Source organism: Chelonia mydas, chromosome 3 (assembly GCF_015237465.2).
Source record: "Chelonia mydas isolate rCheMyd1 chromosome 3, rCheMyd1.pri.v2, whole genome shotgun sequence".
Classification (NCBI taxonomy): domain Eukaryota; kingdom Metazoa; phylum Chordata; order Testudines; family Cheloniidae; genus Chelonia; species Chelonia mydas.
This window is the reverse complement of record NC_057851.1, coordinates 14,950,656-14,966,624: the sequence shown is the minus strand read 5'-3', so window position 1 is coordinate 14,966,624 and position 15,969 is coordinate 14,950,656. Positions and strand designations below refer to the sequence as shown.

The 15,969-nt window shown below is 45.9% G+C and overlaps 1 protein-coding gene across 1 annotated transcript in view; it reads left to right on the top strand.

The window, feature by feature from the left end:
* The window catches only part of TNFRSF21 (TNF receptor superfamily member 21), a 65,193-nt gene extending 61,838 nt beyond the window's left edge, over positions 1-3,355 (top strand). The window contains exons 5-6 of the mRNA XM_037893946.2: positions 378-600; positions 1,907-3,355. Coding sequence (XP_037749874.1) covers positions 378-600; positions 1,907-2,136 — 453 coding nt within the window. The 3' untranslated portion in view covers positions 2,137-3,355. The remainder of the gene's footprint in view (positions 1-377; positions 601-1,906) is intronic.
* Positions 3,356-15,969: the final 12,614 nt, after the last annotated feature.

Here is a 15,969-nt window from a genome sequence, read left to right as displayed (position 1 = left end):
GACTCCAAGAGCTCTTACTTAAATGGTAACAGCTAATTTAGACCCCATCATTTTGAACTCTCTGCTTTGTTCCTTATTTACTGGGACAGTAGGATGTAGAGAGAGAAATTCCTTTTAGAACAGGCCATTTACATTAGGCACTTTCAGTTTTCCTTGTGGAGAAGTCAATCAGAATATTGTGAACCCTGTTAAAAAGTAGAGCTATTATGTGTTTACTCTAAATTCCACTGAGAAGGGGCTAGAGTCTACCTATAAAGTTACAATATTAATATCCTGGCCTCTGTCCCTGTTTGGTAAGTTGAGATGCAAATGGTTCTGAATATGAACTTTGCTTTAGGTTTTGCGTAACAAATCATAATCAACTTTTGTCTTCACAGCTAGAACCTGACAAACTGGCCCTTCCAGTGAGCCCTGGCCCACTCGGTCCCGTTGCCAGTCCAAATCTGAAACTTCCTGATGCCACCATCCTCCCCGTGGAACAGTCTCCTTGCGAGAAGAACAAGGGCTTCTTTGTCGATGAATCTGAACCCCTTCTGCGCTGTGATTCGACTTCCAGCAGCTCCTCTCCACTTAGCCGAACAGGCTCTTTTATTACCAAAGGTACCCAAGTCAGCATGCTAGTCTGCGTGTTTAAATGTGTTTTCAGAACAATATAAAAGGTGGAAAGTGCTAATGTGTGACCATAGGAAGGGTTACTGCTTCTTTGCTGCATCCAGTAAAACTAGGAAGCCAGGATATGTGGAGAAGAAATTAGTGAGTTATTGGGAGTATGTTGTCACTAGAATAAATACAATTTGAATATCAATTGGAGAGACTATTATGAGTTGACAGTATAGGCATTTGATATGGGGATTCAGGTACCAGATACCTTTGTTGTAGACATGGTATAAAGACCTGAGTAGAAAGGACAAAGTGCTTTAAAGGGACCCTCAACCTAAAAATCACTCTTCTGTCAAATTTTGTCTACTATTGCTATACATAACATCTAAGATCTCTCAGATTGCAGATGGCTTTTTAGTGTCTTCATGGCTACTGATCGAATTCCCATTAAAGGAAAATGCCCATTGACGCTATTTGGTGTTTCACCGGGTCCAACTTTACAGTTGATTTTTACTGTATTCCCTGGGTATTCAGTCAATGAATTTCCTTCCCTTTGTAAAGGTTTTTAACACATGGGGGGGAGAGATTTGTAAATAGGAAAACGTGGCTATAAAACCACAAGAATTGGCAGGGTCATACCTGAATTTATTTTAAATTTGCTGTCTTTGAAACAGACTAGGTTTCAACATGGTGATTTTCCTTGGATTTTTTTTTTTTTTTTTATTCCCACGACACTTGCCTCTTTCCTAGTCAGTATTAGGAGACCTGATGTCTGAGAGATCCCAAGGAAGGGAGACCACCTTGCTTGAGCCTCTTCCTTGTTGCATGAATTCCAGGTCGTACATTTTCTTTTTTTAAACCAACTTCCTTTAAGGTAACTTTAATTTGAAGCATGACTCATTGGAACCTAACCCAATCATCTACACGTGAGGACACAAAGTAATCTGACCCATTAAAACGACTGAAGCCAACAGAATGTAGCACTCCCTGGCTTTTGGCCTCTCTTTTTTCCCTGTGATTTTCAATATTTGTAATTCAGCATTAGCAAATATGCTCTGGGGAACCATGCTGCTGTGGCAGAGGTTTGGATTGGGTGACTCAATAGGCTTTCTCCATCTCTAGTTTCTGTGACTAACACCCACCCACATTTTTCATGTTCTTCGCAAGTTGTGACCTGCCTCCTAGAGGCAGGGAATGGGGAGTGAGGTCTCCAAGGTGTGAATTTATTTGTTTGTTGTCTCCTGTCTGGGAGAATGCTCTTCCAGCAAATGGTGCCTTAACCATCGGTCCCTTCTTCCCTTCACAGAAAAGAAAGACACAGTGTTGCGTCAGGTGCGGTTGGACCCTTGTGACCTGCAACCCATCTTTGACGATATGCTTCACATCCTAACTCCTGAGGAGCTCCATGTGATTGAAGAGATTCCACAGGCAGAGGATAAGCTGGACAGGCTATTTGAAATTGCTGGAGTCAAGAGCCAGGAAGCCAGCCAAACACTGCTGGACTCTGTCTATAGTCATCTTCCCGATCTATTGTAGACAATGGCCACCACGCACTCTGAATCTTGCTAGTACTAGCTTGGCACTCGTTAAAGATGAGTGACAATATGCAGGCTGTTTTTTTGTAGAATACATGGCCAGTATTTTCTTCAAGGTCTCTCTCTCGTTTGTGGAAGGGGCAGTTTGCAAACATTGCCCCTTTCATGCTTAACTTTCAGAATTAAAATCTTTGTTCCCTCTGTCCCCTTCTGAATTATTTTTCTGTTTTCATTCCAGTCAGTCATTTTATGCACTTTAAAAAATGTCATTAACGAAAGACCACAAATCCGGTGTAACTTACACATTGAATCTGGAATAGTTCTTAACTCATTTTAGTTTTTGTCATATCTGTCTTATTCCAAAGTAGCTTTCCTCTTCACAAACCTTTCTTTCCCCTTGTCCCCTCTTCTCCTTGGTGGAAAATAGGAAAACATGAGAATTGAGTTTCGTCTGTTACTCTCTAATGCAACTCGCTTTTATTTTTTTTCTTGAGCTGACTTTTTTTAAATGTACTATTGTATGGTTCATTTTCCTTGCGGAGATTTTACTAGCACAGTTATTTATTGTATGGTTTTCACCTGGACAATGCATAAAATGCTTGATTACTTGTGCTCCTTTAAGCTAAAGCAGAAATGTTTTAAAGAAAATAAATGGCTTAATTCCTCCAGCCTTCAAGACTATAACAAAGTCACTTGGCCTGCAGCTGAATGTACCACACGCAACAAGAAGTATCTTGCCTTGCAACTTAAGAGATAAGCAGGCCCTGTATAAATCATCTCAGTCAGCACTGGTGCTGAACTGTGGAAGGTGAGGGAGAGCCCTGGCGGTGACACTCTCCTTGTGATCATAAAACTTCCTGAGCTATGCTTTTACAGTTCTCTCTTGTTTGTTTGGGGTTTTTTTTATACAGGTGTTGGCTAATAGGTAAGGTTCCGAAGACCTTACCTGGTCTTAGTGGTCTCTTAAATCACACTTCACTTTTTATTAAAAAAAAAAAAAAAAAAAAAAAGCAAAAACCAGAATGGTCTGATTATATTTGCAACTGTTATGCTCCCATAATGAACAGTCTGTAATATGTTCAGCTTGAAGAACTATAATACAAGGATGGCATTTGCTACCTTGAGATGGGGTGAGGTTGAGGGGAGGGGAGGTTCTGATACAGAAAAATTGCCTTCCAGTGTACTAATTTATTAATAAATACTAGATGTTTGTTACTTGACATGCTTCTGTGTTAACTTCTGTGATGCTTCGCTCTGTGGGCTGGATGTCTCCAAATCACTGCTATAAATAAGATGATTGGAATCTGTTTCAGTAAGCCCTAGTTTTGATGTGGGGCATTTGAACTAGTTCTAAGATGTAGTCTGGTTTGAAGTTCTGCATACGTGGTCTAGGCATAATGGGTGATTGTCTTAAGTGAAATTGTTACATTAAATTCATACCCAAGAAAGCTCATACTTTCTCTTCATTTGTGTTGATGGTTTTGGATATGTGGATATATGGATATATGTGGATATATGCCACAGAGGTGAGGCATGGTGCCTTGTGCCACACTTTCCTCTTGAACAAGAATCTAGCCATGGTGATCTGTACCACCAGGTTAGGCTGCTGCACCTCTGTTTACCTGAGACTGAACATAACTTGCCACCACTAGAAGGCTGAGTCTCGTGCAGCACATGTAGTAAACAACAAAGGCAGAGGTGAACACCTCTCATCTTGGTAAAATGTTGCATCCTTTTTTGTTCCCAGCATGTTGGCGGGAGGAGACTTCTCACTGAGTTACCCCTCAATTGTGGGAGATCTTTCATGTTGGTTTCTGGCTAGTAGGTGGCTACATTTTTTCAAAGGCTGAATCAAGCCATGTTAAGGAACTCTAGTGTATGGACCCCAGGGTAGGTAGGGGTGTACTAGGAGAGCCCAGGGTTCAGTTGGAAGAGATAGGCTTAGTAGATATTAAAGTAAAATGGAGCTATAATTATCACCTAAATTAGGTGCTCAGTATATACGTGGAGTACTTTGAAAGCAGACTATCTGAGGACTTTCCCACAGTAAGATGAATACTGGAAAACTGGGAATCTTTCCTTGCCAGTGGTATAAACCTCCCTATTTTTCCTAACCTGATGAGCATAAGCCTGTCCGAAGTGCAGGACTGGATATTTCCCAGCTCAACCAGTAGAGGCTCTCTCCTGGGGAAATGGAACAAAGAAGAAACCTTTTTTAAGGCAGTCTTTTAAAAGTAGCAGCTTAGAGCTGCTCAGAGACTTGGAATGCTAAGTTGTGGGGAGATGGGTCAGTGGCCAGCGTGTGCTTGTGGTAGTCAACGTTCAATTTATCACACTGATATTACCACCCCATAATGCATGTGGAAGCTTCAGACTAAAACATCTCCAGCTCTTTGTCTGTAGAGACAGTCTCAAGCAATTGGGAGGACTGATTCATTCATGGCCTGGAGGCACAAAGTGAAGCCCCAAAAATCCATATAAATGACACTGCCTGGCTGGAACTCTGTCTCATTTTATGGGTACAGCTGATTATTGTGGGGCCTGTAAGTCAAGTGCAGATATTTAGACATCAAAGGAGATGGGAAAGAAATCTGCTTGATGTTTCACTTTGAAATTTCACTGCCCTGTGTGGTTGAAGCTGTGGTTAAACCAGTGAAGCGTAGACAAAACTGAAATAGCAAAACAGCTGTCTGAAAACTGCTGCTGACAAGGAGAGCTTTGTGGCTTACCCCTCCCTGTTGATCTGCATCTGTACAAATTGAACAGGGCTATTTTTGCCTGAACAGAGGTGTGTTTGTTTTGAATTGTTCCTTCCCTTTCACCCTTCGATCTTGTCCAGCCTCTGTTGCGTTTGAGAATGCACAAGGCCCATACAGTGTAGTTATTCCTTTTGTGCCTGCACAATCTGCCACAGTTTTTCCTGTTATTTAAAGTAACAGCCCAGGCAACAGCTTGTCAGTCTTGCGTGTACTTTTGATAGGTGTGTAATTTGTAATTGATACACCTGAGCTAGTACTGAACACCACCCCCGCAGAGATAGGGGGCACTGCCTTAGAGAAGCTAACAAACCCGTTGAAAGAATGCCCTGTTTGCAATCTAAGTGATGTAATTCTGTAGCTGTGGCTACCAGCTTGATGAGGAATCTCTTAGGGGGAACTTATGGGGCAGGAAAGGGGGAAGAAGGTGAATTCTAGTGCTGGATTGATAGTCTTGGAGACTGAAGCCCTCTGTCTAGCCATAGACCGGGTCCAGTGCATGCAGCGAGTACAAACTTCCCTGCATTGCTCTGCCGGTGGTGGTGGTGGTATTTTGTGAAGGTTTGTGTACCGACTGAGGCTTAATGAGTCAATCAGGCTGACCGCAAAGAACTATCAGCTGGTGCAACTTTGGTTGCCATCAAATGGGAGTAGGTTTAAGCCAGCTTCCTAGAGATGTACAGCTTTTACATCCAATTCCCTGCATCATCTAGTGCTCTAAAACAAATCCCCCTTTACAAGCTACGCTCATAGTCACTTTGTTCTTCTCTAGCATGCCTCCTCCCACCCCCTATTTTCAGTTCTGGATGTTTGAACCACTTGCTTCATGTAGGAAATTACCCTCCTAATCCAGCCTTTTTAGGTTTCAGGCAGCCCCTACAACAGCTTTGCTTTCAGGTTAGTCATCCTATTGCCTTCCTCCCATCAACTTCCATTAGGTCTTCCAGGTTCCTTAGGCCCTTTCCCCAGATAACTGTCATAGAGATTGATTCTACAGTTTCGGTGATGGTTATGATCTATGCCTTCACTTTCTCACTAGCTCAAGCTCCATTGTATTTACTTGGACTGCCAGAAGCATTTATGGGAAGCTCTTTGCTTCTGTGGCAGGTTTCAGAGTGGCAGCCGTGTTAGTCTGTATCAGCAAAAACAACGAGGAGTCCTTGTGGCACCTTAGAGACTAACACATTTATAGAGCCTTCCATCAGAGGGTCTCAAGTATTCGTCTTTCCACTTAGTCCAATAAACAAGACACTAAGAATTACAATCTTAAAAAAATCTGAGCTGGTTGCTCCAGGTAAGAGAGCAAACAGCCTGTGAGCAGGATCACCCTCTGCCCACCTCCCATAATAAGGTTTTGCATTCTGTAGCAGCTAGACAATGTACAGCCTTCCTGCCAGCCCACACTACATGCTTGTGTGACATTGTGGCAGGGTTGTTGCATCACACTAATCAGAGTTGTCAGCTCAACAGGTTAGGAGGCTGCAGTTGAGATTCTAAACTGGTGATAACCTCACTGGTTGTTAGTTAAAACTGCTCTCCTAGTTTCAAGCCTCGGTTAAGGACGTTGCCCAAGTGGCCTTTTGTATCACACGAACCTTCTGCAACAGCGTCCCACTGAAAATGATGTCTTGTGTACTGTTGCTCTTACCACATCTGCCTCAGCCAATCAGTGGGGTGTTAGTTTTGCTGGGATTTGATCTCCAGTAAAATTTCTAAAAATGCCTAAGTGACTTCAAAGCCTGAGCCGCATTTTTTTAAAACGAGCAAACAGCCAAAGTCTCCTTGTAAGTCACTTAGGTGCTTTTGAAAACGTTACCCTCCAGATAATTTTATATCATCCGACTGGTGAATTAACTATGACACAGTCTTGGGATACAGTGCAGAGTGTAGGGAGAACTAGATATGGACAGGTTTCAGAGTAACAGCCGTGTTAGTCTGTATTCACAAAAAGAAAAGGAGTACTTGTGGCACCTTAGAGACTAACCAATTTATCTGAGCATAAGCTTTCGTGAGCTACAGCTTACTTCATCGGATGCATACTGTGGAAAATACAGAAGATGTTTTTATACACACAGACCATGAAAAAATGGGTGTTTATCACTACAAAAGGTTTTTCTCTCCCCCCACCCCGCTCTCCTGCTGGTAATAGCTTATCTAAAGTGATCACTCTCCTTACGATGTGTATGATAATCAAGGTGGGCCATTTCCATGCTTATCTAAAATGATCGCTCTCCTTACAATGTGTATGATAATCAAGGTGGGTGATCACTTTAGATAAGCATGGAAATGGCCCACCTTGATTATCATACACATCGTAAGGAGAGTGATCACTTTAGATAAGCTATTACCAGCAGGAGAGCGGGGTTGGGGGAGAGAGAACCTTTTGTAGTGATAAACACCCATTTTTTTCATGGTCTGTGTGTATAAAAACATCTTCTCTATTTTCCACAGTATGCATCTGATGAAGTGAGCTGTAGCTCACGAAAGCTTATGCTCAAATTGGTTAGTCTCTAAGGTGCCACAAGTACTCCTTTTCTTTTTAGATATGGACAGTATTTGTGTGAATAATCCACTGGGAGATGGGCCTCTGATGTCGCAAGACCATCTCTCGTCAAGCGGCTGCAGAAGAGTCTGGACCATGAGCTCATAGAGAACAATGGGGTTCCCCAGATAACATCCTAATGCGGGCCAACAGGCCACATCAGCTGAGTACTGGAACCAGTTACATTCAGTTGTGGTTCAGCTTAATCTGTGCAGTGCAATAGATGCCATTGGGCTAGTATCAAACACTGTTCACAGCCGGGGTAAAGGATGTGCCTATTTTAGCCACTGTGATAAGTGCATCATTTAGAACTATCTATCAACAAAGTTGAGAACTGTCTCAAGGCCGGTTTTAGCTCCTTGGGCACGTGCCATTTTCTTGTGTCTCTTTCTAGCTCCTCTGCCTTTGTATGAGCCACCCTGTGGCAGCCGAAGAAGAACAGGTGTATCACCTGCAAGGTTTTGAAAGACACTGTGCTGCTAGGGTGTGGAAGGGCCATGGCAAGTTAGGGTAGGGAAGGCTTGAATTATTGTGAAGCTAACCAGCTCTGAGGGAAACTCATTCTGGGCAGATTACTGAGAATGTTTAAATTAATCCCATTTGAATTGGTGCTTTGCTCAGGTTTTCCATTTGCTTGTTGATCATTGCTACTGTTGATGGCATAATGAGGGAGTTTCCAGGGTTACTGCTACCAAATGGGAAGGTAAAACACAAACAACAGAAGTCTAACCGTTTAGTGATGTAAGAGCTGGTTAGTGGTGACAACCTCTCTCGTAGTTACAGAACCAGGAGTACCAGGCTTTCCATTCACCTTCTTAAGAGGGAATTTGCACGCGTGCACACATGAAATCTGTTTACAATTTGTCTATTGCCCTTTTTATTTTCTTCTCTGCTTTAGGCCTGGTCTGTGCTACAGGGTTAGGTCAATGTAAGGCAGCTTACGTCAACTCAATTCTGTGAGCGTCTTCAATACAATGTTGCTCCTGCCGCTGTAAGTTGCCCACTACACTAACCTAATAACTCCCACTCTGCGAGAGGCATAGCACCTAGGTCGATGTACTTAGGCCGACACACGGTGCCAGTGCAGACCAGGGGTCGGCAACCTTTCAGAAGTGGTGTGCCGAGTCTTCATTTATTCACTTTAGTTTAAGGTTTCGCATGCCAGTAATACAGTTTAATGTTTTTTAGAAGGTCTCTATAAGTCTATATATTATATAACTAAACTATTGCCGTATGTAAAGTAAAGGTGGTTTTCAAAATGTTTAAGACGCTTCATTTAAAATTAAATTAAAATGCTGATCTTATGCTGCTAGCCCGCTGCCTGCCTGGGGTTCCGTTCACCTAGGCCGGCAGCAGACTGAGCGGGGCCTGCGGCCAGGACCCCGGTTGGCAAGGGGCCAGCAGCCAGAACCCCAGACCAGCAGCAGGCTGAGCAGGGCTGGCGGCCGGGACCCCAGACCAGCAGTGGGCTGAGCGGCTCAGCCTGCTGACACTCAACCCGCTGCCAGTCTGGGATCCCGGCCCTGCCCACATAGAGTGGGTACCTACCTTCTCCCTGGTTCTAGCTCTCTTTGTCTCTCTGCACTGAGCTGAGGGTGGGAGTGCACTGAGCACAGGGCTGGGGGTGAAGGAGAAGGCTGGGGGTTGGGGTGTAGGGTCTGGCCAGGAGCTAGAATGAGGGAGGGGGTTCAGGGTTGGGGCAGGAGGTTTGGGTGTGGAGTGGTTACCTGGGCAGCTCCCATTTGGAGCAAGGGGTGCAGGTGGGACTGTGGGGTGCAGAGCTCCTGTTTGGTGCTCAGGATGGGGGTGGGAATGTGGGGGGGGTGCAAGAGTCAGGGCATGGGGTGTGAGGGTGTTGGGTATGTGTGGGGGGTACAGGAGTCAGGGCTGGGGGTGTGAGGAAGGTGTAGGAGTCAGGGCAAAGGACTGGGGGCATGTGGGGGGGTGCAGGAGTCAGGGCATAGGGTGGGGGAGGCTGGGTATGTGTGGGGGTACAGGAGTCAGGGCTGGGGGTGTGAGGAGGGTGTAGGAGTCAGGGCAGAGGACTGGGGGCATGTGGGGGGTGCAGGAGTCAGGCATGGGGTGGGGGGTGCTGGAGAGGGGAGGTGCAGGGGTCAGGGCAGAGGGCTGGGTTTGTGTGAGGGAGGTGCAGGGGTCAGGGCAGGGGGCTGTGGGTTTGGGCTAGAGACGTGGGGGTGCTCCCTGCCCAGAGCGGCTCACAGCAGTGGGCTGGAGAGGATATGCCCTGATTCCACCCCTGTCCCCCAAGGCCCTGTCCCCACCTCTTCTCTGCCTCCTCCCCAGATGCGGCTCCGCTTCTCCCCCTCCCTTGCAAGGGCCATCAGCTGATCAGCAGCAGGGAGGGAAAGGAGGAGGGGCAGGAACCCAGCATGGCAGGGGAGAGGGGGACGTTGCCTGCCCTGCAGCAGCTGGCAGGACCAAGCATCTTCACCCTGCCCCCCGCGGGGGGGGCAGAGAAGAGCTGGTCAGGGCGGGCAGGATTTTTAATGGCACGCTGCTGCCTGCTGGGGTCCCAGCCTGGGTTCGGCAGCTGGCTGAGTGGGGCCAGTGGTTGGGACCCAGCAGGCAGCAGCGTGCCATTAAAAATCGGCTTGCGTGCCGTAGGTTGCTGACCCCTGGTGTAGACACTGTGTTGACTGTTCTGGCTGTCAGCCCTGGCGGCTGACAGCCCGGAGCCCCACCAATGGGGCTGACAGCTGGGAGTTGTCAGCAGCTCCGGGCTGTCAGTGACCAATGCTCCACACTGTCTGTTTAAATTGGTGGAAGCCCCCTGGTGAGAACGCGCACCACCGACGGAAGGAGCTTAGTGCGGCCATGAAAAATCAATTTTATTTTACTGCAGTGGCTGTATGTCCAGGTAACTTAAATGGACTTGATTTTTTAGTGTAGACTTGCCCTCAGTCACTCCAGGCTCTAATAATCATTGGGTAAAAGTTTCAAAAGCATCTAAGTGATTTAGCTGCCAGATTTTTAAAGGTATCTACTTGCCTAAAGATGCAGGTAAGTGATGCAATGGGAGTTAGGTGTCCAGGCACATCCCACTGGGGCCCAGATCTTCAAAGGTATTTAGGTGCCTACTTCCCATTCTCTCTCTCTCCTATTGGAGCTGTTCCACTTTTTTATAAATAATTAGTCCTTGGAGCAAAGACTTGAACTTGGATCTCCCACATCTCAGGTGAGTGCCCTAACCCCTGGACTGAAAGTCATAAGGTGGGTGGCTCCTGCTGCTGCTGTCATCATTTGTGAATCCAGCCATTTAAAAATAACTGGAAAAAAATCCATTTCCAGTCAAATGGAACAGATTTTTTATTTCAATTGCCAAAACTTTGTGCAATGTTTAGGATTCAGTTCAACTGGAACCACGTTTGTTTGTTTGTTTTTTTCCTGGGAGCTGGAGGCAAAATGGAAAAACAATCATTCACCCAGCTCCGTTGTTGCCTTCTTTTCACTGATCTTTGGCCACACCCAAATGACTGATGAGGCATCACTAACTGAGACGTTCAAAAAAGTGACTGGGGAGCATGAGCGTAGGGGAAGAGTGCAAGGCCATGTCTACGCGGTCACTTACGTCGGCAAAACTTATCTAGCTCGGGGGTGGCAAAAAACACCCCCCGATCAACATACATTTTACTGGCATAAGTGCTTATGGGCACAGTGCTATGTCGGTGTGAGAGCTTCTACTGCTGACGTAGCTACCAATGCTCGTTTATTAGGCCAACGGGAGAGCTCTCTCCAGTCGGCGTAGAGTGGCTACACAAGCACTTTTTTACAGCAGCACAGCTGCATCGGTAGAGCTGTGCTGCTGTAGGTTTGCTCGTGTAGACATAGCCTTAGTCCTGGTCTACACTGGCCGGGGGGGGGGAAGGGGTCGTCGATCTAAGTTACGCAACTTCAGCTACGTGAATAACGTAGCCGAAGTCGACGTACTTGGAGCTACTTACCACGGTGATGGTACATAAGGGGGTATAATAGGTGCAGGAGGTAGACCTGATTCAAGGGGTTAGGCTGGATGATATAATAAAACAACCTTTAATCCCAATCTCTATCTGAAGGAAAATAACATTTGAAATGTCTGAGATTTTAGGACCATGGGCCCTATTGAGCCAAGTTTGGCTTGGAGCAGTTTAGCCTGAGAAGTGAGGTGATTCGTGTGTGTTTAATAGCGTTAGAGTTCTTTGTAACCAGTTTAGTTTCATAATAAACAGCTCCTCGGGGCCTTGATTGCTGCCCTTTCATTCAGACATTGGCAATAAAGCCAGTGTTCAGCCAACGGATTAATGTTTCACTGTTTTAAAGGCAAGGTGCATAGCAAAACTGGAGCTTGGCTTTCTGTACTCCGTGTTCTCGCTGGCCAAGTGGTTGGGGCTATTCAACACAGAAATAAGCTTTAATTTTTGTAAATGATTTAACCCTTTGTGAACTTGGTACTTTGTGTGACATCCAAAATGTCTAATCTCCCACTGAACCCCATGCTACTTGTAATGTCACAGTGAACTGAGCCATACCAACAGAAATCCTGAGGGGATTTTTAAAAAGGGGTAGTTAACTTATTTTTATTCTGAATGCTCTCTGATACATGGGACTTTTAGCTGATAGTGGAAAAACCTGGATTTAACTCATGCTTGCTTTGCAGTTCTTCTTTAAAAGGGAGCATTCTTAATACCTGGGGTCTGATGTCCAGAATGGCTGAGCCCCTGTAGCTCCATCTGACTTCACTTGACACTGTGGATGCTCAGCACCTCGGAAAATCAGGCCCTGGGTTTCTAAAATTTCTTCTGTCACAGTCAAGGGGTTTTGGTACCCCATCCTTGCCCTCCGTGGTGGCAAAATTGGAAGCACTCTATAACATGTCCTTGCTTGACTAACTGTCAACGATTTTACAAGGGAAATGAAACTCAGCTCCACGGGAGCAGACCAGACTGTTTGATAAGTGAGAGAGACTGTGGACATGCTAATTAAGCAGGAAAGAGGAAGTATGATTCTGAACCAGGAAGGCTGAGCAAGAAGAGAGAGGCCAAACAAGTAGTCATTTTGACAAGAGGTAAAGGAAGCACTTTCTGTGCACGTGAAGAATATGGTCAAGCTGTCTGAACCTAAATCTGCATGTATGGACTTAAAGAGACACATTACCAGGAGTGATTGAACTCTTATGGAGACAAGTGTACTTTAATAGCGTGCCTTCAGAGTTCTGTGCCAGGCGCTGCACAAACACACAGCGAGAGGCACATTTTACCCTGAAGACGTCACTCCTGAAATAAGACAGACACACACAGGGGAAGAGGAACAGAGGCACAGAGAGGTCAAGTGAGTTCCTCAAGGTCACCTACCAGGTCAGTGACTGAGCTGGGAATAGAATAGAACAGAATCCAGGTCTCCTAACTCAGTCCAGTTCTTTACCCACTAGAGTGCACTGCCACCAGGCAGGGTCAGTTGTCCCTCCTAAGCAAGCCCTAACAGAGTTACTTTGGTTCTATTTTGTAAAGTCACTTCTTTTTCCTTCTCTTACATAACAAAGAGCATTAATGATTGAAAACAGACCACCTTTGTGCCGTCACTGGAGATATGGCAAACAGGTTGAATGGGGATAATGAAATCCTTGGCCTGGTAGAAAGAATAGAGTGAATGGGACTGAAAGGAATGTGGCAGTATGTGGGAGTTCTGGCCTGGTACAACTGCCTGAGGCTGGGTCACAGAGAGTTGAAGGCACAAGCTGCCTTGGAAACAAGTAGCATCCCTGCTGAACAGCAGACTCTTCCACTTTCTCCTTGAAACCATAACATCTCTGATGCCGCCTCCTCCTCATTCCCCGGGACTCTGAATGCTCTTGAATTAAGTGGCACTTGCCCTGTGATAACCTTGTTCCAATTTTAAATCTCCAGTTAGACATGCGCTAGAGAAACAAGCTCCAGGCTGGGTCTGAGTGGCACCAAAGCACAGTGATTGCTGATTTAGGGCTTGGGGCCCAGTCTCTGATTTCAAGATGGTTGTGGTGAATAGTGTGTGCTTGCTTCTTCTGTAATGATGTGTGGATCGTTCACTGTCCTAATAGTCTTCCTGTATTAAAGCATAAAAGAGCTGAAAACACACCTTTTATTGGACAAGCTCATGTTCTGTAGCTTTTGGAAGTAGTCTAATGTTCACTAGTGTCCTATGAACTCAGAGGCCAATGTAAAAACCTGTTAGTTTCGCAATCCATAAAACAGCTGCTGACGTTCCATGGGAAACTGTGGTTTTAAGATACTCTTACTGCTGTATAATCCAGAGGGGCCTTCCTCATTCTTCATTAATGAGGAGACTTGCATAACAAAGAGGATGTTGGGGAGGGGGCGGGTGGTGAGAAAATCTGTTTATTCCCCACCCAAAGTCATAGTTCTCTATGACATCATCATAATCTCCACAGCAACTAATTGTGTTGTTACAAACAGGATTATGATTTCGAGCAGGGAAACTGCAGCGAGGTGATGAATTCTTAACAAGGGCACTTGTTTCCATACAAGGCATTATCAGTTAAGCAAAAAGGAGAGAGAAACAATAGCTTCTCTACAGGGTATTTGTGGACATTTGGAGAGCCATTGACTTGATAATTTTATCAAGACCCTGTGGCTAACAACGGGTATTAATCCACCAGTAATTCAGAGGAAGATGGTCTTATGTTTAAGGCACTGGACTGGCAGTCAGCAGATCAATGTTCAATTCCCCGGTCTGCCACAACCTACCTGTGGGAAATTGGGAAAATCACTTGATCTCTCTCTGCCTCAGTTGCCCATCTGTAAAATGGGGATAACTATACTTCCTTTCTTCTGCTCCTTGTCTGTTTATATCATAAACTCTTCAGGGAAGGGTCTCTTACTGTGTTTGTACAATGCACTGCACTTTAGGGCACTGATCTCAACTGGGGTACCTACGTGCTACTGTAATGCAAAGAATAGTAATTAGTTTCAATTACTATTATTGGGTAGATATTAATGACTTTCAGTCATGTAACCATTCCACATTAAGGGCTTAATTTTACAAGGTACTTAAGCCCACCCAGATCATTTAGGCACCTAGGGTGGTATTCACAAAGCTATTTAGGTGTCTAACTCCCATGGACTTCAATGGAAGTTAGGAGCCTAAATACCTTTAAGGATCTGGGTCCTCATTCCCACTGTAACCAATGGGATTTAGGCACCAACTAGCATAGATGATCTGGACTTGAGCGTCCTCCCTTCATGTTATCTTCATGTCTCTTATTCTGTCCTCCTTTGCCTTCCTTGCTTTAGTGACATTGATGTGTGTGGTATGCAGGATGCTTAGCACCTTGCAGGACTGAGCCCTAAGTGTGTAACCTGGTTTTCATCCAGGCTGGTATTTGTCAGTAAGTTACAAGATCATTACAAGAATTTTAGCGCTTGTTTCATGTTCCTAGAGTAAAGAAACTCAGCTATCCAGACAGGCCAGGAACGGTGAGGAGTTCACAGCTGCATACAGACAGCTAGTTCCTGGCTGCAGGCAAACATATGTCTTATGCCATTCTTCTTGGGTTTCCCTCGGCCTACAGCTGTTGCTGCTGCTCCTCCTCAAATGGCGTCTATCCCCTCTGGCTCTTTATTTGGCTTCTGGGCTCTGGGGTATGTGTACTCTACCCTGCATCTGGAAGTGCCATTCCCTGCACAGGCAGACTTGTGCTAGCTCAGCGGGAGCGAGTGCACTAAAAACACCCATGTGGGCATTGCAGCATGGGCAGCAGCTCAGGCTCAGTGCCTGAGCTGGGACCCCGGGGCTCAGGCAGACGTGGACTCAGACAGCTAGCTTGAGCTGTAGGGGAAAAAATTTTTGTGTTTAACATCTTAGGTGCGCCATCTTGAAATGCCCAAACAACAATTGGGGATCCATCTTGGTTGCCCTTCTTCCCTCTCCCCAGGTGTAGTTTCCCGCCCTTTCTACCAAAAGGCGGGAAACTAAGCAAGCCATGTGACCTATGATCTGCCCAGTAACACCAGGGCATATAAGGGCCTGCACAGCCGAGGGAAGGGGCTGCCCTTCTGAGTGGCCGAGTCTGGAGGTGCTGCTGCTGCAAGTGTTGGAAAGCGCAGCAGACACCTCAGCTCTCTAGATTGCCTCAGAGGAGTGCGCTGAGCACCGCGCTCTTTCATCGGGTTGCAGGAGGGTGATTCTCACTTGCCATGCAGAGTGTGTGTCACCAGCTCTCACTCTTTCACTGAGGACAACCACGCGTCCATGACATCGCAGGGGGGAGTACAAGCCGAGTCATCACTGGGGCAGAGCTGTCATTGCCTGATCCTGGGGTCCACTCCTTACCTGTGGGTTCCACCTACCTGGACAGAGTCTGGAGCTGTCCCGTTGTCGTGAGGGTCCTCGGAGCTGCAAGACATGGCAGTGATCCATTGATCCTCCATCCTCTTATCTGGGTCCCGTCCTCGGAGAGGGAACTCCCCCTCAGTCACAGTCAGCATACTGCCGGTCCTTTACTTACCTTATATCACCTGTTGTGGGGGTCCTTGCCTTTACCTGT